The sequence below is a fragment of the Colossoma macropomum genome, unplaced genomic scaffold, assembly GCF_904425465.1.
Source record: "Colossoma macropomum unplaced genomic scaffold, Colossoma_macropomum, whole genome shotgun sequence".
Taxonomy (NCBI): domain Eukaryota; kingdom Metazoa; phylum Chordata; class Actinopteri; order Characiformes; family Serrasalmidae; genus Colossoma; species Colossoma macropomum.
In genome coordinates this window covers 43,290,122-43,315,565 of record NW_023494805.1, presented here as the reverse complement: position 1 = coordinate 43,315,565, position 25,444 = coordinate 43,290,122, and the positions used below count along the sequence as shown (strand labels likewise).

The window sequence follows — 25,444 nt, the reverse complement described above, 5'->3', positions numbered from 1 at the left end:
TTTCGCTGCTGCGCTCTGCAGCACGAGCTCTGTATGTATGTTTTTCAAGCTGTAGCATCACTCGCGCCACCCAGAGGTAGCATGTGTGAGTTAGGCTTGAGAGTCAGGGCTGCAGCAAATATTCAATAAAAGACAATAAAATTTAATAATTGAAATATTTGAAAAATTAGACTAAGTGGTACTTTTATTTGTTTTTGAAAGCAGGCGCTCCAGTGTGGCTTTTTTACCGGTCTGACGATACTTTGTTTAGGAAGCTAAAAAAACACAGGAGAAAGAAAAAAAAAAGAAACACTTGTTTCCAATGCAAGTTTATGTAACAAGTTTTTTTCTGTTTTAAGTCATTTTGGAACATTTCTACTGGTCCATTCATCACAAAATTGTGACAATGTAAACAGCAGTTAGCATTTACATATAACATAAGAAAACAAACAAAAATGGAGATGCAAGGTTTTACTCCAAACAGCGACAATACAGAGCTGGGTAATATGACCATATTTATCATTACTGTGAAAATATAGATTATATATTTGTATATTGTAGATATCGTCAGTACTTAAAACTGGGGTTTGACTTCAAAGAGAGCATAAAAACTCCTGCTTAATTATATTTAGTGCTGTTCAGTGTGTAAACATGGAACATAAATCTTTGGGTAACACTTCATTTGGATGGTCCACTGTAGATGCTCAGTCTGTCTATAAGTAACATTCAACTAAATACCCATGAATTGCAAGGGAAAAACAGAATCTCCTTAAGTTGTGGGGAAGTCAAAATTTCACAAGTTGCATCATAGATGAAATTAGAGCGTAAAGGAGTTTGACAACGGAAACGAGTTGCGGTGCAAAGAAAGGAAGTATGTGTGTGTGTATACACATATATATATATATATAATTTTAAAATCAGAATTGAGCAGGAGGATGTTAACGTGAACAATGCCTTTGATTAGGCATCAAGTTCAGTGTGAAAGAGTTTATTAAATCTAACCCAAACCTTAACCTCAAGACCTACATCTACTCCTAATCCTAATGTTGTTGATAATCAACTGAACATCTCCAGAAGGTCTGTTGATGATTTAAGTATCTGGGGCTGTATTACAGAAAATTCTTAAGTCTAAGATCTGCTTTGTTGTCATGGCAACTTCAGTTAAGACTGAATTTAGGACAGAAGCCGTTACAGAACCACAGTTCTTAAGTCTATAATCTGATCTTATTTCCAGATAAGAAAACTGTTACACAAAAATCCTAAGTTGCCAAAGTATCCTAAGCATTTTCTTAACTTTAAGATAAACTCCAGAGCCTCTTAACCTCTGCTTAACCGTCTGTTTCTGTTTTGCGCAGTGATGGGCAGCACAGTTCACTATAACCAGCATAGTGATGCCACATTTGTCTACACTGAAAACTGAGCTTTGAGGTTTTTTTTTTTTTTTTAAAAACAGTATTTTTCTAAGATCTCAGACGCTGCAGACTCGATCTCCACCGCCCCTCTGATCACCTTCGTGTGTTAATGTTGATGATGAAATATTACAGTGATGGTGGTGAATAATGAGGAGGCGGAGCTGAACGTGTGTCTGTTTATTAGGAGGAGTAACGTTAGCGCACTCGGCTAAAGCGTTTGGGAAATGAACGTTCTGATAAACAGCAGGGGGCGCTGTCACAATATTCTTAACTTTCAGTTTATCGCGCTTTAGTTTCATTTGACTTTGACATTAGTGACGGTAGCTAACGTGAGCTGCCTGAGTAACTTGATTACGTGTTTACGTTTCAGCAGTGTGCGTACGGTCGGTTACTAGGTAACAGACACGACAGTTGATTGTCGACTTCAATCGAGAAGGTTAAGATTTCCTAACTTGAGATAAGAAGAGATGCTGTAAGATAAGATTCTTAAATTAAGATCAGATTTGCTTCTGTAATACAAATTTGTGGAAAATCTTATCCTGACCTGTCAGATCTTAAGTTAAGACAAAATGATAAGAATTTTCTGTAATACGGCCCCTACAGAGCATCTATAGGGGACCATCCAAATAAAGTGTGACTAATCTTTATATTAATAGTTTTTGATAGTATTTTTATGTAGCACCACTTTGTCTGTTCCAGCTTATCAGATGTCAGAAAAAATAAAGATCTCAAAACCTGAAGTATCGTATTACATTTTTGCCAAATTTTACATTTTAACACAAGGCAAAGAGTAACTGGACTTTTCGCTCATTTTAGCTCGTTTTTCTTACTGCAGCATTACAGAGTGAAGCTCTCTCGCTCACTCTCTCACTCTCCGAAACTGACTACTGGTGCGAGCGCCTGCACATTCCTTAAACGTGGACCTCAGCTTCCCGACGTATTTTCAAGCTGCTTCATGATAAATCTGTCCTCTCTAATCGAAAAAAGGGTGATTATCACCTTTTACACATCATTCGGTTACCTGTCCATCACTGACGATATCCAATTACATCGCCCTATCGCCTAGTGGTGGTGATAGGAACCAGACGTCCACCTCTAAAAGCTCCCTCACAGAAAGTTCCTACATGAAATGGTTATGAATTCACTGCCTGATGACTGAGACGCTGTTTTAGGATAGTTTAGAGAACTTAAACTCCATTCATGGTGGAGGGATACATGCAGGGCGCTGTGAGGCAAAATAGTCCCCAAAGAAAACTTATTATTTCAGTTTTCCACTATTTTCCATCATCAACATTCCAGATAAGCTCAGAAGACTCGTGTAGGTTCACTGGTGGTTCTGGATAGTAAATAAAATGTCTATATTTGTGTTGTAGTCATGGCGACCCCTGGTTCCTATCACCACCACTGTAAAGACATCTGAACCATTTCACACCAAACCACTTCTAGTTGTTGGGCTGTAAGGCTGGGCTGTATATAACTGTCTATTATGTATGCTTGTGATATCAACTGTGCAAATTGTGCAAAAAAATATTTTTAAAAAACCACCAAAAGTGGAGATAGAAGGATTCTGTGTGATACTGGTGAGATGTGTGAACTAAGTGAGGTTAATGTATTACAGTGATAACACAGCCTCTCACTCACTGACACAGTTCAATAAAGAAAGGTCAGAAGGTCAAAGTCACCTTATCACAAACAAACACCGCTACGGAGTTAAAGCCTGTCTGTATACATGTTACAGATTATCTGACCAACGTAACGAGGGGAGAGAGAGAAAAAGGGACAGACAGACAGAGAGAGAGAGAGAGAGAGAGAGAGAGAGAGAGAGAGAGAGAGAGAGAGAGAGAGAGAGAGAGAGAGAGAGAGACTGGCTTACCTTGACTCCATGTATCAGTCCGTTCATCAGGAACGTGTGCTGAGGAAACGTCTGGTGTAACACCTGAGAGACAAACACACAGACAGGTTAATGAAAGGTCTTCCAGCTGTTATCTCTCCCTGACCTGCTCTCTTCTCTTTCACAGGAACTGAACGCGGGTGATAAACGATAGACTCATCTCTCGGCCCGATACCACAGCTCCTAATTCTCCTGTGATCAAGCAAATGGAGCTTCCTGTTCATGCTAATTTGCCAAAGTGGCAATTAAAACTATGTACAGTGGGCTGCGTCACATTCAGCATCGAGTCTCCCAACCACAACTGGGCGGAGAGAGTTACCACCACACACTGCAATCTTCTCCGAGCGGCTTAATCGGACGTTCCTGAAGTCCTGCAGACGAGAGGAACTGAACTATCACAAACCCAGCAAGAGCCACTTCAACATGCATGTGGTTTAATTCTGAGACACTGTTTTATGATAGTTTAGAGAACTTAAACTCCATTCATGGTGGAGGGATACATGCAGGGCGCTGTGAGGCAAAATAGTCCCCAAAGAAAACTTATTATTTCAGATTTTCCACTATTTTCCATCATCAACATTCCATATAAACTCAGAAGACTCGTGTAGGTTCACTGGTGGTTCTGGATAGTAAATAAAATGTCTATATTTGTGCTGTTGTCATGGCGACGCCTGGTTCCTATCATGTCTGTTTAGCAACCAACTATACACACACAACTGAAATGTTAACATGTAACCAAAATAATGTCAAAATGTGAGTTAAGTTGCTGTTACTGATGTAAAAAAGGTCAAACAGAACTAAAGTGTGATAAACTAAGGTGTGAATGCTGTGAGAGCGCCCCCTGCTGTTTATCAGAGCGTCACCGCTCCCCAGTTTTAGTCTCCATTTCCCAAACGCTTTAGCCGAGCGCGCTAACGTTACTCCTCCTAATAAACAGACACACGTTCAGCTCTGTCTCCTCATTATTCACCACCATCACTGTAATATTTCATCATCAACATTAACACACGAAGGTGATCAGAGGGGCGGTGGAGATCGAGTCTGCAGCGTCTGAGATCTTTAAAACGCAGAGTTAGAAAAGAAAATCATCTCACAGTGAAAGCAGCGTTTTACAGTAGGAATAAATGGAGCTCATTATGCTGGTAGTGAACTATGCTGCTGACTCAGCTGCCTAAAAACCATAGAAACGGACCTTAAACAGAAGTGAGGACCCTGTTGGGGTTCATCCTAAAGTTAGGACAGGATTTAGGAGGTTTAGTCTAGTTAGGATGTTTGTGTGATGCTGTTTTCTTATCTGGAGTTCATGATGAGATTATGAAGGTAGGAACTGTTATTCTGGAATAGATACTGTCCTGAATTCAGTCCGTACTGATGTCACCATGGAGACTGAACACATCAGAGTTAGGATGGTTCTGTAATACGACTCCTGCGCTGCAGACGTCAGCTGTAACCGCTGACTTCTTCAGAGTGGTGTGGAAACTCTTATGGTTCTCTGTTTCCTCTTTATGGCTTAACGTCTAGCTTTCCTGACCACACGGTTCCACTAACTCACAATACGGAGAGAGCGAGTGGTGATCAAATGCTGAAATTTCTTCTAACCGCATTGTGAGCATCACACAGTAAACGCTCTTTAACTTTGCTGTTTACTGGGCGAAACATCAGCCGAAAACGTGCACTGTTTATTGATGTTAAGTAGGGGTGAGAATCACAGGACACCTTACAATACGATTTTATCAGGATACACTTCCAACGATAAAGATGAAGTGTCAATACTGTGATTCTGTGATACTCAATACACCGATCAGGCATAACATTCTGACCACCTCCTTGTTTCTACACATTGTCCATTTTGTCAGCTCCACTTACTATATAGGTGCACTTTGTAGTTCTACAGTTACAGACTGTAGTCCATCTGTTTCTCTGATACTTTGTTAGCCCCCTTTTACCCTGTTCTTCAGTGGTCAGGACCCCCATGGACCCTCACAGAGCAGGTACTATTTGGGTGGTGGATCATTCTCAGCACTGCAGTAACACTGACGTGGTGGTGGGTGTGTTAGTGTGTGTTGTGCTGGTCTGAGTGGATCAGACACTGTAGTTTTTAAACACTGTGTCCACTCACTGTCCACTCTATTAGACACTCCTACCTTGTAGATGTCCACCTTGTAGATGTAAAGTCAGAGACGATAGCTCATCTGCTGCTGTACAGTTTGTGTTGGTCATCCTCTAGTCCTTCATCAGTGCCCACAGGACGCTGCTGGCTGGATATTTTTGGTTGATGGACTATTCTCAGTCCAGCAGCAACACTGAGGTGTTTAAAAACTCCAGCAGCACTGCTGTGTCTGATCCACTCAGACCAGCGCAACACACACTAACACACCACCACCACGTCAGTGTTACTGCAGTGCTGAGAACTAATTTTCCTGACTTCTCTGAAATAACGGTTTGATGCAGTATGTAAACATGGATTTTACAGTTTACGCCACGGGGGTCCATGCCACCAAGGACCTCCCTGCCATCTCCCACCGCCTGCACTGTTCCCCCATGCTGGAACTCGCGGGTGGTGGGCTCACATGGTCCCCCCACGTGGTCTTTTCGGGCTCAGCCCGGCTGGGTTACATGTACTGCCCGGCTACCGGGCGCTTGCCAAGGAACACTACCCCCAGACCTGGCTCCAGGGGTAGGACCCGATAACCCTCTCCCGGGCAGGATACACAGTCTCGTGTCCCTTAATCATGGGGGATTTTGGATACAGTTAGTTTGGGTCTTCTGAAGATACCTAGACCACACAAGCCCTCCCGTCACGACAAGGCCTGTAGCCGGTTGCACCAGCTCTGCACAAGTTCAAACGTAGACTAGAATTAAACCTGGTGGACTTTTTCTCCTCCAAAATGAAGCACAATGAGTGCAGATCTGTTTAGGGACGTGTGATGTGGTGTTGAACATAAAGATCTGCTCCTTCTCCGCTTCGCGAAACCTGTCTCAGGCAGATTCCTTGCAGATTTTTTTTTAGCAGAAAACGTTCTGCCGTCTGAATGCAGCCGCTTTGACATGGAGATGTGCTTTCAAACCAGTCGCAGGGTCATACAGGTTTCAAATAGTTCTGCACGACCTGCTTTAGACATGTCAAACTAGCCTTCCTGTCCATGTTGGAGGAGCTACCAGACACGCCACCTACCCTACTATCACCGCACTGAGGCCGAAGGAAGATTTTTGAGAGAGGCTGAAAACCAGCGACCCTCCATTGCTGCTCTGTTAAACAGTGCAGGCGGAAGTTTGATAATGCTACTATTCATAGCCGGATGTGACGACGCAGTGGTCTGTAAAGAGAGGCTGGAGTTTGGGGCCCTTTAAAGAGGAACCACAGTCTTTCTGAATGACACCGGCTGATTTATCTGCTTTACTGCTCTCAATCTGCTTCCTGTTCAATGAATAATTCAGACAGATTCTATTGCTATGAGGGTTCAAGCTATTCAGACACTTTAAGTGGTCCAGGCTTCCACTGCTCTCTCATAACACAGTCGGTGTGAATAGGAAATCATAACTCAGTCTCCTTCCACTGGGAAGTGAAACACGGTATCTGGGAGGGTCTCTGAGCGAACTGAGCTGAGATGGGTGGGAGCGGAAGGTGAAACGTAGGTTAAAGGAGCCAATATACTACATTTTTTTTGTACTTTATTTTTTCCCCTGAGGTCCATTTACAGAATTTGTGATTCTATGTACCGAAAACAGTCATAATTCTTTCTTACAAGATGCTTTTCCAACCTGTCTACATCTCTTAGATTCTCAGAAGTCTAGTTTCAACTGGATTTGATGGAAGATTACAGGAAAACAAGAATATAAATCACCAGATATGTCTTAACAGACTGAGAGAGGGAACAATTCTTCTTCTTCTTCTTCTTATTATTACTACTATTATTATTACTATTATTATTACTACTACTACTACTACTACTGACCTACACCTACCAGAGAGAGAGAGAGAGAGAGAGAGAGAGAGAGAGAGAGAGAGAGAGAGAGAGAGAGAGAGAGAGAGAGTGTGAGTGAGTGAGTGAGTGAGTGAGTGAGTGAGTGTGAGTGTGTGTGTGTGTGTAGCTTTACCGTGAGCATCGGAGTTGTGAGCAGCCCCCAGGCGAAGAACTCGAGGAAGATGACCACGACCGCATGGTAAACACTGGGCTCCCCAATCCCCTGCGGCTAAACAGACACAAAACAGAGCACCGTTAGCTTCATTAGCATCGTTAACAACAGACACCGTTAGCCTCGTTAGCATCGTTAACAACAGACACCGTTAGCCTCGTTAACAACAGACACCGTTAGCCTCGTTAGCATCGTTAACAACAGACAGAGGGATAAGAGGGGAAAAAAGCAGTGGTGGAAAAAATTACTAGTAATCAAAGAAACGAAGAGAAAAATGGGGAAGATGATTTTTTTTGCCTTTTTGGCATAACACACCAAACGTTAATGCATCAATAAACAGATTATAAAACTACTACCTGTTCACAGCATAAATTATAGTAATTTAGTAGTAAATTACTGAATAATTAATTTCAGTAGATGCTGAATAATTCATAGTAGATTCTGAATAATTCCCAGTAGTTATCGAATAACAAAGTAGATACTGAATATTTTAACATAGTTATTGTATAATTCACATCAATTACTAAATATTTTATAAAAGACACTAAACAATTCACAGTAGACACTGAATAATTCATAGTAGATACTAAATAATTTATAGCAAATACTGAAAAATTCACAGTAGTTAATTAATACTTTATAGTGCTTCCTGAATAATACACAGTAGCTACTTATTAACTCACAGTAGTTACTGAATATTTGGTCCCACTTTATATTAAGTGTCTAATAATGAACAACATATGCAACAACACTGTAACTACTGATGATTTAGTCAAGGTTACAGATGGATTACACGAGTACAGCCTATGTAATTACGTGTGTATCGACAGTTTTGCCTTTTGTAATTACACAAGTGTATCTTCTACACAGTGCAGTGTTAAAGTTACACTTTATAATAAGTGGTCAGTTCCTGTGTAGTTGTTGTGTAGGTACTGTGTAATAATGGAGTGGTAATATAGACATTATTTTGGGTTTAATGCAACACATTTAATTATTATCATTAAAAGTTACATGTTAAGATAAGGGGTCGTCTGCTGTTCTGTCACATTACAGAACGGTTTAAAGCTGAAACTGGTTACAGTGTCTCAGCACTAGCAACATAAACACTAGTGAAATGTTAGGAAGCTGGCAGGTACAATGTAAGTAATGTCTTAATATAAGTTATTACAAACTTCCTTTTACTGCAAGAAAAAAAAAAAACCTGAAAAAAACTGGTGCTCCAGTCTGATTACAAATGCAATTACATTTATTACCCTTGTGTAATTACACGAGAGAATAGGCTGTTACACCTATTAAGATACACCTGTGTAATTACATAAGGTGTACTTCTGTCAATCCATATTTAACAGTGACTAAATCAATAGTAGTTACATTGTTGTTGCATATGTTTGCATGTAACTACATAGTTATTAGAGACACTTAATATAAAGTGGGGCCGAATATTTCATAGTAGCGACTCGATAATTCTTAAACACGGGGGCATTCTGTCCCGGTCATGCACACAGAGAGAGGGAGCGTTTTTTGGCCCTGTCTGAGCACAAATACACGTGTAAGAACAGAGCAAACAGAGGCTTCTGGGAGAGAACGGTGAGTCCATACAGGACACCAGTACACACCCACTATCACCCACTGCTTTGAACAGCCCAGCACGCCTGCTGTGAACTCAATCACTCTTACACAAGAAAAACTCTCTAAATTAGACAGAAATGCCAATCATGTGGTCAAATAAGGAAAGTACCACCAAAACTCTTTCCAGTACCACCAAAACCTCCTCCCAGTGCAACCGAATCTCCTCCCAGTACGGCAGAAACCCCCTCCCAGTACATGAAATGTAAATGAAATGGTTCTACATCAGACTCAAGGTGCTAAGTAGAACTGTTGCCTTTTCTAAAGAACACCTGAAGAACCATCATTTTTAAGAGTGCAGTCGTGGACAAAACTGGGAATTGTTGCTTTTTTCTCCCCAATTTAGTCGTCTCCAATTCCACCCGCTAGTTCTGACTCCCCCAATCAGACGATACTACCAGCGCTAGGAGGGCGAAGGCAGCACAGGCTTCCTCAGAGTCCTCTGAAGCTCCACCGCATCTTTTCGAACTGCTGCTCACGCAACGTCACTGTACAGCCGAACGCGCTCAGAGGAGACGCTAACCACCAGATCTGTTACGTCAGCTAACAGACGCCTGCGCTGACCGGCATCGTGTTGAGTCGTTCCCAATGTGAAGATGTTAAACCCTGTGAAGAGGATTTTGGGTTTTACGAGTGGCTTACTGGTAAGGTCCGCGAGGGTGAGCCAACCAATAGGATGAGCAAGACTAAAAGTAGAGTGCAAAAACAAGTAGTTTATTTACACGATGTGAAAACAGGAAACAAAAACTGTACAAAAACGAAAAATAAGCGGAAAGTAAAGTATTTACAATATATACTAAGCGTCAGGCTTAGTCGTGGTATGGGGAGCAGCCGCGAGGCTGGGTCCCAACTCCCTTTATAACTTCCCCCACACCATTACTTCAGACAATACAAGCTGCTAGTGTTTTTCAGTGGCAAACAGAGTCATGAGGAGAAGTAGCCTTCTCTCTTAGGAACCCTTGGGTTTTAAGTCTAAAGCCCCGCCTTCGGAGATCCCATTCCCCACCATGAGGTTACAACAGTGTGGTTTACACATGAAACAAATGACAGCGCTTTACACAAACAACCTAGGTTAAACAATTCGTTACCGGTATATACATTGTCTGGGCCCATTAACTTATAGCAATTAATTATTTTCTTTTTCCTCCCACAGGATATTAGATGAGGAATAGACCCCCCCCCTTCTCCCCATTGGTGGATCCTCCCGATTAGGATCAGGTGCGTAGGTGTCCCTGCTGTCCCCCTTTTGCTAATTCTCCTTTCACAGGCAGACACAGGTAAGTACATCTATACACTCACGTATTTTATAGTGCAAGGGATGGTATTCACTGGTGACGGGGTAGGCCTCGCCTTACCACATCACACCCAACCTAATTGTTTTAATTGAAGTCACAAGGAACCAACCAGAGTGCGACTGTTGGGTTTAAAGACCAGAGAACAGGGCTGGGCAATCACTGTGATAAATTATGTCACTGTACAATATGTGTTTATATATTACATATAACATTGTGTTTAAAAACTGACCAACTGCATGTTTCATTATAACAAGAGCAAAATTAGCTAAATTAGTCTTGTTTAACTGGATTTAGTGCCAAATACTGAATAAAAATCACATAAAAATAATTGTGACATATCGTTTACCATCAAAACTTAATGTATCACAGTTCTATATTTTTGCCATATCGCCCACCTCTACTAGGAAAACCACCTCATGATGACGTACCTTGAAGGTGATCGGAACATCTGAAGATCTACAAGCGGTTTAGGGTGAATAACTGAGGATGTGCTGTTTGAAATGTTTACGTTTTTTATATTACTATTAAAATCACTGTGTTCACAGTTTTTGACAGCATATATTAAAATGTAGCACTACTGGATCTTTTTTATATGATCAGATGTCTGAAAAAATAAATATCAAATAAATAAATATTGTACCGTGAAGACTTCTTGACGTATTGCAATATTATATATTTGCCATATCGCTCACCTCCAGTAGGAACACCACCTCCTGATTAGTGTTGCGCTGCTAACAGAGCCGCCTCACTGAACGGCTGAGCTGCTTCTTTCAGTAATTGCTCATCTGCTGCTGTGGTCACTCACAGTCTGAGTTAATGGAACTGAGAGAGCCGGACGAACTGCTGGACTCTCGGTGCAATGATGGCCTTAAGACTTGATTTAGCCTTTAGCATAGCAGCCCGCTAGACGGGCCTTTGTGTCCACCAGCCCCACCTGTGGTCCGCCACCATCGGTCAACTGTATCCCTCAGCAGCGGGGTCTCGCGGTCCGTCGCTTCAACCAAGCCAGAAAAAACAAAGGCGATATTTACCGAACTGCCGCTCAGAGATACAGTGCGAGTGAACAAGACGCACATTTGAGACGAATGAGTTGAGAAATTCAGCTATGAAACAACATTCAGCTCCGCCTTTCAGCCAGAGAAGCTGCTGTGTGTTGATGCGTTCACACCACAGGTTTATCCAGGGTTTAGTTCTGTTTTTTACTGTTTTACACAATAAAGATATTTTACATTTACCTAAGCTGTTATCCACGCTTCATATCACTAATTATATAATAGTAAACACTAAACATACACTAAACAAACAAAAATACGTTTTCTTAAGCATCTAATAAATATAATCGAACAAGTGCGTGCCATCTAGCCAAGCTGAGTGTGTTTCATTTGTGAGGCAGAACATAGATTTTACCAAAATATTTAAAAAATGTTTCACTGTATGAATATCAGGAGTCATATGCGAGTTAGGTAAGACAGAGTTATTGTCGGTATCGGCCGATACTAAAGGACCATGTATCGCTATCAGTGCGAATAACTGAAGACATAGTGTGTGAAATGTTTGTACCAGGAGGCCAGTCATATTTGCATAATGCATGCTGGGTACTGTATTAAGGGAACAGGTGAATTCTGTCAAACTGGTGAGGATGAGGGACGCAGAACATGACTAATAATGTTAAACTTAAGAGAACGACAGCCTGATGCAATATGATGTGTGTATTGTTAAACCCAAACTGTGGACGCTGCACAGTCCAACTGAGTCTGGTCACCTGTACGGTCAGAAAGCACACAGCGGTAACTTCACTGCTCTTCTGACCGTCTCTCTCATTCAAAGCAGGTCATATGATGTTAAGCACTGACCTGACTGTGTCAATGAACCGTTTGACTTTGATCACTGAATAAATTATCTACTGAATCCCCTGTGGGAGGAACAACAACAACCACCTGGTGTCGATCCAGAGTCTAAAACATGAATGAATCATGTTTGGGGGTGGGAGGGGGTGGATTAATGAGCAGCATACAGTAAAAAAAGCTTTGCTCAATACCTATAACAACGTCCAACATGGGGCCTAACAGGGCTGGGCAATATGACAATGTTTACCATTATTGTGATAAATTACATCACAATATGTTTTTCTGAGTGTATCGAGGAAAGCGCCAGTACTTAACACCTCCCAACTGCATGGTTTATCACAGAGTCCTGTTTAAGTGGATTTAGTGCAGCTTAGTGTGTGAAATGTTGAATACAATCACTGAATTTAATTTTTTGACAGAATTATTTAACCCCTTGTTATATTCAGCAATAATGTTCCTGAGTCAAACTGACCCAATGCATGTTTAATAGAGCTGAAAGGTTAATAGTTTGTATATCAAATCACAATTTTTATTAACAATGACGTCTTAATTGGGGAACTTCAACCCAAATAACGAACCGCTGGACTCTCGGCACAATGATGGCCTTAAGCCTTGATTTAGCCTTTAGCATAACAGTCCGCTAGACGGGCCTGTGTGTCCACTAGCCCCACCTGTGGTCTGCCACCATCGGTCAGCTGTATCATTCAGCAGCGGGGTCTCGCGGTCTGTCGCTTCAACCAAGCCAGAAAAAACAAAGTCGCTGATACTGACAGAAGACGGTGATATTTACCGAACTGATGCTCAGAGATACAGTGCGAGTGAACAAGACGCACAACCCAATAGAGCTTATAAACTGCCCGTAGGTGACTTAGACCAATCAGAAGCAACCAAACAACTATATATTGTGACATCACAACCAAATGTGGCAGACCGGCATGTTCAGTGTTCAAGTCTTAAGCCAGAAACAGTGGATGTTCCAGATTTCTGGGCCAAAATAACAGGCCTGGACAATTTACAGAAAATAATCCCAATTTAAATCGCAGTCGTAAATTTGATTAGGAAAATCGCAATCAGATATTTCTCCCAAGTTTTTCAAGTTTTTCCATCCCTTCCGATCACTGCTTACTTATAACAGTTCACTGTTTTTCCATTTAAAATAATGTTCAAACTGTTTTTTTTCTGCAAACTAAACATTTAACACATTTGTTTAGACCTTTTCAACCTGTTTGACATGTTCCGTCATGGAACACGTTGAGTAATACAAAAGAAAACATTTCTTCTGTTGCGGGTCAAACTGACCGTTTCAATTCAGATCACACTAATTGATCCATAAGTTCAGCAAAAAAAATATTAAAAATATGTTTCCTGTATTTTCAAACATTAAAAAGTGACCCGCGACAAAAAAGGAGGGTTAAATGAGGCACTACTTTGTCTGTTCAAACTTACCCAATGTCAGAAATATTAAATATAATAAATAAACATTGTGACATTGTGTACCGTGAAAACATTTTTTCCATACTGTCCAGCTTTAGGGCCTTTATTCTGGATCATATCTGTATGTAGCCCTGCAATTTCACAATAATACCACAACGTGACTTCCCACCAAAGCAGTACAGCACATTTAGTTCCCTTATTCTCTCAATATGACTTATTAAAGTGACCTTAACCTTGACCTCTCTGATTCAGCTGCTCTGACCTTACAGTGAAACCACATTCTTAAAAAAATATGTTTAGTAAAAACAACGGTTCCACAAAGCACCATGAACATTTAAAGAACCATGTGCATGCTTAAATGGTTCTTTGCACAGTGAAACGGTTCTTCAGATGGAAAATGCGTTGTAGATATATAGTTCAACACAGAACCTTTTTGAAAAGGGGTTCTGCTATTGTTATGATGTACACAATACAAGAACCCTTTTTGGTTCTATACAGATTCACCATGCAAGTGTCCTTACTAAAGAACCCTGAAAGAACCATCCTTTTAAAAGTGTTTACAGTGTGTCTAATTATTAAGCCACCTAATTCACTTATCTTATCCAGAGCTATGTAAGATATCTGAGCATAATTTCTATAAAGATGTCGATAACCAAACCATCTGCTGTCCCCAATAACAACAAGTGTCTCACACATTAATTTCATGACTAATAAACAGACATAATCTGAAATATCTTTTGGATGCGGGTGAGTTTCATGCCAGACAAATACACGTCGACTGTAAGTTACATTAGATTTAACGAGCATCTGTTACTCAGAGAAGCTAAATAACAGGAGACAGCCAGTGTATTCAGCTCGATAACAACTACAACTGTGGATTTAATTCGTTTTCTTAGCAGTGGTCCTACTTTCTGGGGCAAATTAACTAATTCTGAGTACAACAAAGCACGAAAATAGTAAATTAATCCCCAGCATATGTGTATTTCCCGACGAGGCTGAAGTTGGCTTGCTATTCGCCAGCTTCTGGTTCGAATTTATCCGTTCCACCTTAAACGGTGCAGTAGTTACATTCTGGCGGCTGAGGCTCCTGAACGCAACTGCTGCGCTATTTAAGGTGGAACGGGGAAATTGGAACAAGAAGCTGGCGAATGATTTCACGTTAGCTACAAGGCTAGCTGGGCTGACTACGCGTTTTATTTTGACAAGACTCTCGTTTATTTCAGGCGACATCGCTGGTAAAACCGGGAAAATCAGTACTTTAAACAGTACAAACATTTTAACAGCCGCTCGACTCTGCGGTCTGTCTAAATAGCATGTTAGCTACAGCTAACGTTAGCCGGCTGACACAGCGTTAGCTCCTCGCTGAAGCTGATGAAGCTTTAACTCACACTGCCTCCGTCTTTTATGATGATTTTCTTGGCCAGAAGAATGCTGCGGTTCAGCCGCTTCTTCTTCTTTTTCTCTCCAGTCATCGTTAACTTATATCCATTCTTGTAGCCCGAAGGTTTTGGGGGGTTTAGCTTAGCCGGCTAAGCGCTGGGCCTCCCTTAGCTTCGCCGCTAAACGACTTTTCTCCTCCTCATGCAAATTCACTCGCTTGTTATGCACAGCGCCGCCCTCCGATTGGCCCGCTCCGGGAGGAAGAGGCTCGCCGGCGCGATCCGATTGGTCGCAAGGCATCGCCCCAAAGCGTTACTCATTAGCATAATATGGTACACAAAACAAACAAAAAAAATAACAGACTTTTATCGTTGCTGCTAACGGGCGATCTCGTTAAAACTTTCTCCACACTACATTTTTAAACTTTACATACTCTATATGTCCACTTTACGTACATTTTATAAATGTTAATAATAATGCTAGGGTACGGTACCATGGAGCCCCTTAGGTGACAAGATGATTATGTTTTAATAAGGTGTGGCCACGAGTTATTATATTGAACCCACGAGGTAAGTTTCTCACAACTTGTGGCCTCAACAGGGTAAATCGTGGCCTTAATGTAGTATTTTAGCTCCAATATAGTAACTCGTGGCTTCAATATAGTAAATCATATCTTTACGATAGTAAATTATGGCCTGAGTATTGTAACTCGTTGCCTCAATATAGTAATTTGTGATCTCAGTATAGTAACTAATGGTCTCAATAAAGTAATTTGTGGTCTCAGTATAGTAACTTGTGGCCTCAGTAGTTTAATTTGTGACCTCAATATAGGTGGTAAATTGTTGCCTCAATATAGGTATTCATGACCTCAATATAGTAACTCATGGCCTAAATATAGTATTTTTTGGCCTCAATGTAGCAATTCGTGGCCTCGGTATAGTAACTCATGGACTCAATATAGTAGTTTGTGGCCTCAATATAGTAACTCATGGCCTAAATATAGTAGTTTGTGGCCTCAATGTAGCAATTTGTGGCCCCAGTATAGTAACTCATGGCCTCAATATAGTAATTTGTGGCCTCAGTATAGTAACTTATGGCCTCAATATAGTAATGTTTGGCCTCAATATAGTAACTCATGGCCTAAATATAGTAATTTGTGGCCTCAATGTAGCAAATTGTGGCTTCAATATAGTAACTCGCGGCCTCATTATAGTAAATCGTGGCCTCAGTGTCGTAACTTGTGGCCTCAATATAGTATTATTATTATTCTTATTATTATACGTTATTATTCATGACCTCAGTATAGTAATTTGTAGCCTCAAAATGTTAATTCATGACCTCAATATAGTAACTTGTGGCCTCAATATATTACTACAAGGCCTGTGGGGCGGATACCTGAGGGCGGACTGTTTAAGTTCTTTTTGTGAGGGTTTGTTTTGCTAGCGAATGCAGAACATCATGTTTGTAGTTGTGAACTTTTACATCAGTGACTGTTCACTGTGACTGTATGACCTGTTTGTGTAATGCATGCTGGGTAATGTAGTGAGAGAACATTGATGAATGAAAATGCAAAAAGGATACAAAATCATTCAATCGGACACTGTAAAATATGCATGAAATTGAACTGTTTAGTGAGATTCAATTATTTAAAGAAAAAAAATCATTTAAAAAATGTCACTGTTCTGACATTTCATAATTATTGGCACCCCCGCATTTGGTGCTTTTTGCCCTCTGTTTGCCATGAAAACTGTGAGCAGTCTTCTCCCACAAAGCTGAACGATCTCCTCAGATCCTTCAGGGTTTCTTTGGTCCTCTCTTCTTCATACCGCCACGTTTTCAGTCTTTCCTAATGAGCAACTCTGTCTATTTTTAATCAAAATTCCATCAAAATGGACTTTCACCCACGTCTAAAACATCTTCTGATTTTTAATACCTCTGTGTGCACCAGTGGGTGGGGCAAAGTTATATTAATGGGGAATTCCACCAATTTGTTAATATTTCTAAGATGTAATCAAAGAGGTTCACAGTGGTTTGGTGTGAAACGCTCTGTTCTAGATAAACTTACTGAGTCAGAACTGTTCACAGTGGTGGTGATAGGAACCAGACGTCCTCCTCTAAAAGCTCCCTCACAGAAAGTTCCTACATGAAATGGTTATGAATTCACTGCCTGATGACTGAGACACTGTTTTATGATAGTTTAGAGAACTTAAACTCCATCCATGGTGGAGGGATACATGCAGGGCGCTGTGAGGCAAAATAGTCCCCAAAGAAAACTTATTATTTCAGATTTTCCACTATTTTCATCATCAACATTCCATATAAACTCAGAAGACTCGTGTAGGTTCACTGGTGGTTCTGGATAGTAAATAAAATGTCTATATTTGTGTTGTAGTCATGGCGACCCCTGGTTCCTATCACCACCACTGTAAAGACATCTGAACCGTTTCACACCAAACCACTCTGAGTCACTCTGATTAATTTTAACCACTGAATTACTCAGAAATTTAGAAAGTTCAGTGGAATTCCCCTTTAAATGACTACAAAAGTGAAGCAGCATCTGCTTCACTTGACTGAAGAGTCGGCTTTCTTCATTTTTCATTCTATTAGTCTGAACAGCTGTAAACAATAAAGCTTTTATAGCTTTTAAAGTCTATAAAACACCTCATTCATTTGAATGACGCAGATGAGATTGTGGCAGTTTGGTTTTATTTCCCACAAAACAACAAAAAGCAACTTTTCTGGGTGACAGGATCACTGTTTTAATGAAACATCAGCACATTAATGGTCATCCACTTCAAACATGAACGGCAGGTCGCGCAGAAGAGGCTCCGGGTTAAATCATTAAGTGAGAACATTCGGTATTAACAAACGGGAACATGACTATCTATTATCTACTATCAGAGATTAAGAACTAACGACGCAGACTTCAGAACATTTCAAGCATGCATGCAGAGCAGAGCCTATAAACAGGTGACTTACAATCACAGCTTTAAAAAATACAGCTATTTACAATAATTTGAATACGTAAATAATGTGACAGTGTGCCTGAGAACACAGGCTGTGATGCAGGAATCTACTAAAGTCTCTAATCATCTCGTAATTATTTTATAAATGGACTTTTTTCACATCTATGTACAGTATTGTTTCCCTGATTCGCAGTTTGGCTCCAAGACCAGCGACTGCAATTATTGTAATGCTGCAAAAATGCCTCGTGTCTGATCTGCATCTCTCCCACGTGCTTCCCTTTTCACTGAAGAGGGAACAAAATAAGGTGAATATTAAGGCAGTAAGTCCATTCGTCGATAATACAGGTTACATTATTATATTCTGAATACAGTCCATGCTTGTTTAGTGGGAGTTAGTAAAGACACAGTGTTAAACTAAGAAAGGCAAGTATTACAAAATCCCCTGATTCTGCGATCTGCTTACAAAATCTATGATTGCAAAATGGTGCACTGTTACACGGCTTCCCCCAACGCAACCTGACTTCAAATGGCCTTCTCGCTTTCCCCCGACAGCGCCACCTAGGGTAAAACAGATGCAATGTGATTTTCTATCCTTATATTACTTTAGCAGGAGCATGGCTTCTCCTTTAAGGCCCCATATCCTGCATTTCTCCCATGTTTAAACGTCCTGTTTTATATGTCGATCCACTTCTAATGTTTTGTGTGAGTTTTTGTACCCAAAAACAGTCGTAACTCATTTTTACGGCGATCTTTTTTAGAAAATAAACAGGCTGTTTCTGTTACTGCACCTTTATATACAGTCTTATTGTTAAGTAAACACATCCTCTACTTAAATATGACATTTCTAGCTAATTTTAGTGCACAATTTCTATTTACTTTAATGCTGAGGTAAACATACTGGAAAAAAATGAAGCAAAATGTGTAAAATTCATATTTTATGCTTTAGTTTTTCTCCCAAATTTGTTAAAACCAGTAAACAGTAGTTGTGCATTAAAATGTGCTGATGTGTGTCTCTGTAGAAGATGGGTTCACTTATTTTTGCACAGAAAATCAACAACATGCACAAAAACATTTGACTGGGGGGCCTAAACTTTTGCAGAAGACTATATGTAAATGAGCTCCACTCTGATTGGTTGCCCTGTTGGGAAGTGGTCCTAATGACGTCAGTGTGAAACTGAAAACAGGCAGCTTAGTTTCTATATATGATGGTCCATTTTGATACTTTAGGAATATGTATAATTTAAGAAACAGTGAGAAAGTTCAGTTTTCCACTGAATCGGCCCTTTAAGGCTCAGTGTTAGTACTCTGGGTTAAAGATCCTCGTCTATGAACGGGATGTCAAGGTCGGAGAAGTTCCCGCTGATTTTGGAGCTTGAATCCTGCTTAATTGCAGAGTGGACAGACGATAGCGGCCGGACTCGGCTCTGGTCGGCAGACGTGAAGCGCTCTCCCTGTCCGTGTTCTTGCTTCTCCTCTTCGGTGTCCATCCTGCTCGTTTCCGAAGGTCCCTCTGGCCTCCCGCTCTGTAAAGCCGCGCTCTTCTGGCCTGAAATAGAAACTTTAGATTAGGCACGTGGGACCTGGACACAGCTGGACTCCCACGCTTTCTTTCCAAATCTGGCCTTAGAGCTCCTCAGGCAAACACGAGCTGGGCGGAAAAAACTGCAAGCAGGCACCACAAACATGGGCAGAGCAGCAGAACAGAGTTACTACAGCATGAAACCACTAATAAAAGACCCCTGTAAAGGAACAGTTTCACAAAAACATCATATTTACACTATTTTTCCCCCAAAAGCCAAGAAACGTTCGGTGTCTGAAGTTGCTTTAGTTTCACGTTGTAGCTAACAAGTAATGGGAGCTTGGTGAGGGAAAGTGCAAACCTGCGCCATCTGCTGGCTGAGTTTAAAATACACTATATGGCCAAAAGTATGTAGACACCCCTCCTAAAAGGCCTTTTTCACATGTTCACATTTTCTGCTGGGAGTTCTCGTTGCAGGGTGACGCTGCTTCCACTAAAACAACGACAATAACAACAACGAGTGGAGCGTGTACGGCTCCCTCCAGTGTTCGAGCTTGAAGCAAAAACAGCCTCATCTCAGTTTCAGTGGTTTGTCAGCTGATGATGAGCAGAGAAAACGAGTTTGTGTGATTAATAAAGGAATAAACTTCATCATACAGAGTAAAAGAGCCTCTGTGTCTGTGTTTCAGCGCTGCTGACTGACATTAACGTGCAGTTTGTGCTGTAAAGTTGCTGCTTCAGCCGCTTTCAGAGGAACAGTTTTCATTTCCTCCCTCTAAAGCTGTCGGTATCTGAGAGAGCGAGAGCTCAGCAGGGAGCAGATGTTCGTTCACTGGAGCCGGTGTTTGTGGAAAACTTCTACAGTGGCACTATAGATCGTGATGACCCAACGCGCCCCCTGCTGGCATGTGTGCGTGTTTAGCTTTTTGCAAACTAGCTAACTATCTCCAGCTAACATGGCTAATGTAGCGTTTTGGTTATAGTTATTTTCACCTCCACTGATTTATCTCTCTGTAGACGTAGCTGACGTTACTGTGCTCTGACAGCTGTGAAGGAAATTTTCCACAAAGCATTTATTTAGTCTGGACTCCCACATTGTTGTGTGTTCGGTTCTCCAACAGTTCTGGACTCATTCTCGAATTCCAATCTTGGCGACTTTGACAAAGATAAAGTGACTCACCTTTCTGTGTTGAGCTGAAGTGATACGAGTGCCTGTATTTCTGAGGTCAGTAACTGTCCGTAAGACAATAGTGGAACTTTTCTACCCAGCATTTACGCACTTTTTTCACAATTCTTGTGAAAAGGGCCTATTACTGAGTTCAGGTGTTTCAGCCACGCCCATTGCTAACAGGTGTATAAAATCAAGCAGACAGCCATGCATTAAGAGCTCAGAGACTGTAAATGTGGCGCTGTTATTGGACGCCACAAGTCAGTTTGTAAAGTTTCTGCCCCGCGAGATCTGCCCCGCGAGATCTGCCCCAGACAACAAAAAAAGCTCAGCCACGAAGCTACCCAGGAGAACCATCTTTTTTAAGTGTGCATCAATCTGAAGAACCCTTTCAGGATGCAGAGAACCCTTTAATCATGCAAAGGGTTCTTTCAGTGTTCATAGTTCTATATAGAACCAGCTTCTTCACTGAAGAGCCCTTGAAGAACCATATTTTTAAGTGTGCATCAATCTAAAGAACCCTTTCAGGATGCAGAGAACCCTTTAATCATGCAAAGGGTTCTTTCAGTGTTCATAGTTCTATATAGAACCAGCTTCTTCACTAAAGAGCCCTTGAAGAACCATCTTTTTAAGTGTGCAGTAATCTGAAGAACCCTTTCAAGATACAAAGAACCCTTTAATCATGCAAAGAGTTCTCTGAGTGTTCATGGTTCTATATAGAACCTTTTTGAAAGAATCGGAAAGTTCTATATAGCACCAAAAAGGGTTCTGCTATTGTTAAGACTTGAGCTTGCAACAATAGAAGAACCCTTTTTGGTGCTGTATAGAACTCTTTTTAACGAGGTGCTCTATAGAAACAGCGACAGCACGTTCTCCAGCAGTTTGAAGAACACTTTCATGATGCAAAGAACTCTAATCATGCAAAAGGTTCTCTGAGTGTTCAAGGTTCTACATAGACCCATTTTCTTTACTAAAGAACCCCTGAAGAACCATCTTTTTAGGGTGTATATCTGAATGTGAGTGTAAGGAGAAAACGTTTAATGTAATTAAGTAAATGTATTTGATCTCAGTGATACTGAAGCCCAGAGTCTCTAAAGTAATACTGAAGTTTTACTCCAGTACTTCCACTCCTGCGAACCTCAGACACCAAACATGCCCTGGCTGACCGACTATATCAGCAGGAAAACTGTATGTTCTATTGAATTATACCTTTAATAAAACAACAACTGCAAGAACAGACGAGCGACTCACGGCTGGCGGACCCCCCGGGCAGCAGCGCAGCAGCCTCCTTCCTTTCTACAGCATGCAGCCCACATGCATGAAACAATGAAACTGTCTGTACCTGTCACTGACCTTCCAAGACCGGGCTTAAAAAGTGGTCCTCCAGTGAGCTCTCCAAGCTGATCATGGACTCCGTGTCCAGCGTCTCGTTGTCTGAAGCGTCCTGGTCGAGCTCGGGCAGCCTGCGGGCCAGATTAACCCTGAAACAGACAGAAAAAGTGAAAGAGGTCACCAGAGGACGAGCACTGTCTGAAACGTACCTCTCCTGCGCCTTATTCTGAACTTTCAACCCACGCGTGTGAAGAGACAGAGTCGTTTGCAGAATTTCACACTTTATTGATTTTCTATGTGAAAAAATCCTCTGTACACTGTTAGAAATAAAGGTTCTGTTCAGGTCCATTTTTCGTTCCTCAAGGTACAAACAGTGTAAATGTTCCCTCAAAGCTCCAACAGTGGTTCTAAGGTCTGATTGTGAACCTTAAATAAGTTTTTCCAGGTGAAAAGTTCGTATTTGTACCTTTTCATAACCGAATGTTTTAAACAGAACAGTAAAATAAAAGCCTGGAGACGAGACGGGGTGTGTGGAGTCAGTACAGCTTAGAACATATCATTTCAGTGGATTATGGTTCAGTTATGTTCCCTGACTAAAGGTACTGAGATGGAGCCTTGAGGGTTCCACCCCAGTTACTAGAGGGGCACTGACCCAGTAACAGTTTAATACCTTTATTTTTGAGGGTGTAGGGAGAAAAATAAAGCTGTTTGTAAATTTTAGTGTTATTTATTACCGTACATACAACATGTATAAAAAAAAGATAAATTAAAGATAAGAAAAATGAACTGTATCCTTCACAAAAATGAACAATATAAACATTATAAATAAAAAGCAAAAGATCTTTACACTATCAGGATATTTACAAGTATTGTACATGGAATACTTAATACAAAGTATAGCAATGTAAAGCTGTCCTTTACATTGTGGGACCATTTCAGGATGAATGGACCAATAGAAATGCTCCAAAATCACTCAGAATGAAACCTCTTTACATTTACCTTAAGAGTGTTTTTGTCCTCGCCTGTGAAGTTACTATTTTGGAGATACTCATTTTCTTTGGACAGCGGCCGTACAAAAAACTCACTTCATGTTAAACTCAGTAAATAAACAGTATGTGTGTATTAAAATGTACAGAAGTGTGTCTCTGTAGAGGATGAGTAACTTATTTACACTCAGAGAATCAACGACAACATACTATTTGGTCAGGGGAGCACAAACTTTTGCACACAACCGTATTTCATCATGATTTATCGTAGAAAAGGAGAAGTGACTCTACTTACTTCACCTGCTTTATAGATCTAATCCGCTCTCTCAGGGTCTTCTCCGCCTCTGTGTCTGAACCGTCCATGGGAGACGAGTCCAGTTCACTCATCGGGTTCTCCAGAATCTGGAACGCATCACACAAAAGGAACGATCAGCGAGTTACAGCACTGACCGTCTACAATTCACTCAGATTTTCTATCGCTTTTATACAACAGCTTTGCAAAGTAAAGGAAAAAACAGCTAAAAATTCCCAACTTGAATTTCTTCCGCCAAAAAAAGTAGTTCCATTTATCCGCTGCTTCTGCTAGTAACAATACCTACGCTGACGAGTGGAGCGTGTACGGCTCACTCAAGCAAAAACAGCCTCATCTCAGTTTCAGTGGTTTGTCAGCTGATGATGAGCAGAGAAAACGAGTTTGTGTGATTAATAAAGGAATAAACTTCGTCATACAGAGTCAAAGAGCCTCTGTGTCTGTGTTTCAGCGCTGCTGACTGACGTTAGCGTGCAGTTTGTGCTGTAAAGTTGCTGCTTCAGCCGCTTTCAGAGGAACAGTTTTCATTTCCTCCCTCTAAAGCTGTCGGTATCTGAGAGAGCGAGAGCTCAGCAGGGAGCAGATGTTCGTTCTGTGTTTGTGTAAAACGTCCACAGTAGCACCACGGACCCTGACGACCCGGCGCGCCCCCTGCTGGTGTGTGTGTGTTTAGCCTTTTGCTAACTAGTTTACTGCCATCGAGCTGTTTCAACATCTCTAGCTAACATGGCAAATCCAGCGTTTTGGTTATAGTTATTTTCACCTCCATCTATTTATCTCTCTTTTTCCACAAAGCATTTATATCCTTTATTTAGTCTGGACTCCACATTGTTGTGTGTTTGGTTCTCCAACAGTTTTGGACACGTCCTCGAATTCTAATCTTGGCGACTATGACAAAGACAGTGAGACACCTTTCTGTGGTGGCTGAAGTGATACAAACACCTGTATTTCTGAGGTCGGTAACTGTCTGTAAGGCAGTAGCGGAACCCATTTTATCCAGTGTTTACGCACTTCTGTTTCTTGTGAAAAGGGCCTATTGTCATTATTATTATTATTATTATTATTATTATAATAATAACTTTGTCATGCTCAAGGTTGTTTATGAGACCCATGCTACATGGAAATGTCGCAGGAAAGTAAGGCTACTATTAAACTTCAACATTAATTATATAACAACTCCAGATACTCAAACTGCAGCCTAAAAATGCCAAACAGCTACATTTGTGTACAAACGTGCAGCAGTCTTAGTCAGTACATAGCAATATTTGTATTTCGGCTCCATAATGACTTCATATTCTAGAGCATTCGGTGACATTCGGGGGTAAAATGTGCGTATGGCAAATCGGCTTTGGATCATTTTTGTTCTCTTCAGGACGTGAGAGCAACGATTTTTTAGAACTGCTTTAATTTTTTCCATAAACAAAACCAGCTTAAACCCGGAACGCCTAATATGGGCATACGGTCAACTACAGACGCGTCTTCAGAGGGTTCTTACACCATCAAGGCTCCTGCAAAGCAATGTTGTCAATGTTAAACGCAGAAGAGCAGCTAAAACTCTCTTCTCAAGAATGTTTCTCATCGTCTTTGTGATCCTCTTGTCTTTTATTTTAATCTATTTATGTCCTTCACGTTATCTGTGGTTCTGTTCCACTGTAAGGGTTCTCTGACCGTGTTCTTCCTCTGCAGTGTGAGCTGTTTGATGGCCAGTGCCTCGGCGTGCTCCAGCTGCTGGATCTCCTTCATCTTCTCCTCGTACCGTTTGGTCTGCTCCATAATCAGAATCTCCAAACACCTGTCAATCATCAGAGCACACAGACTGCATTGTAGTATACATACATACACACCACACAAGGCAGGTGAGGCAGGGCCAGGTGAGGCAGGGCAAGGTGTGAGACAGGGCCAGATGAGGCAGTGCAAGGTGTGAGGCAGAGTTAGGTGAGTCAGGGGCAGGTGAGACATGGGCACTTGAGATAGGACTAGGTGAAACATGGTTAGGTGAGACAGGGCCAGGTAAGGTAGAGGCAGGTGAGACAGGGTAAGGTGAGATAGCGTGAGGTGAGACAGGGGCAGGTGAAGTAGTGGCAGATGAGACAGGTTATTATGAATGAGGGTATATGAAGCTCAGAGTCTGGTCCTGGGCAGGTCCTTCATGCCTGTTTTTG

At 41.2% G+C, this 25,444-nt stretch overlaps 2 protein-coding genes across 5 annotated transcripts in view; both read right to left on the bottom strand.

Moving 5' to 3' along the window:
• Nucleotides 1-15,231, bottom strand: part of mfsd14a2 (major facilitator superfamily domain containing 14A2) — a 31,627-nt gene extending 16,396 nt beyond the window's left edge. The window contains exons 1-3 of the mRNA XM_036596793.1: nucleotides 15,010-15,231; nucleotides 7,381-7,476; nucleotides 3,265-3,327 (exon numbers count right to left, since the gene is read on the bottom strand). Coding sequence (XP_036452686.1) covers nucleotides 3,265-3,327; nucleotides 7,381-7,476; nucleotides 15,010-15,093 — 243 coding nt within the window. The 5' untranslated portion in view covers nucleotides 15,094-15,231. The remainder of the gene's footprint in view (nucleotides 1-3,264; nucleotides 3,328-7,380; nucleotides 7,477-15,009) is intronic.
• Nucleotides 15,232-17,690: 2,459 nt separating this feature from the next.
• Nucleotides 17,691-25,444, bottom strand: part of myo9b (myosin IXb) — a 79,364-nt gene continuing 71,610 nt past the window's right edge. For 3 of the 4 annotated variants that reach the window (XM_036596148.1, XM_036596149.1, XM_036596150.1), the window contains 4 exons: nucleotides 24,951-25,074; nucleotides 23,268-23,374; nucleotides 22,008-22,135; nucleotides 17,691-19,513 (listed from right to left, as the gene is read on the bottom strand). In XM_036596148.1, coding sequence (XP_036452041.1) covers nucleotides 19,278-19,513; nucleotides 22,008-22,135; nucleotides 23,268-23,374; nucleotides 24,951-25,074 — 595 coding nt within the window. In that variant the 3' untranslated portion in view covers nucleotides 17,691-19,277. Of the gene's footprint in view, nucleotides 19,514-21,996; nucleotides 22,136-23,267; nucleotides 23,375-24,950; nucleotides 25,075-25,444 lie in introns of all 4 variants that reach the window. The other variant, XM_036596151.1, reaches the window with a different exon arrangement.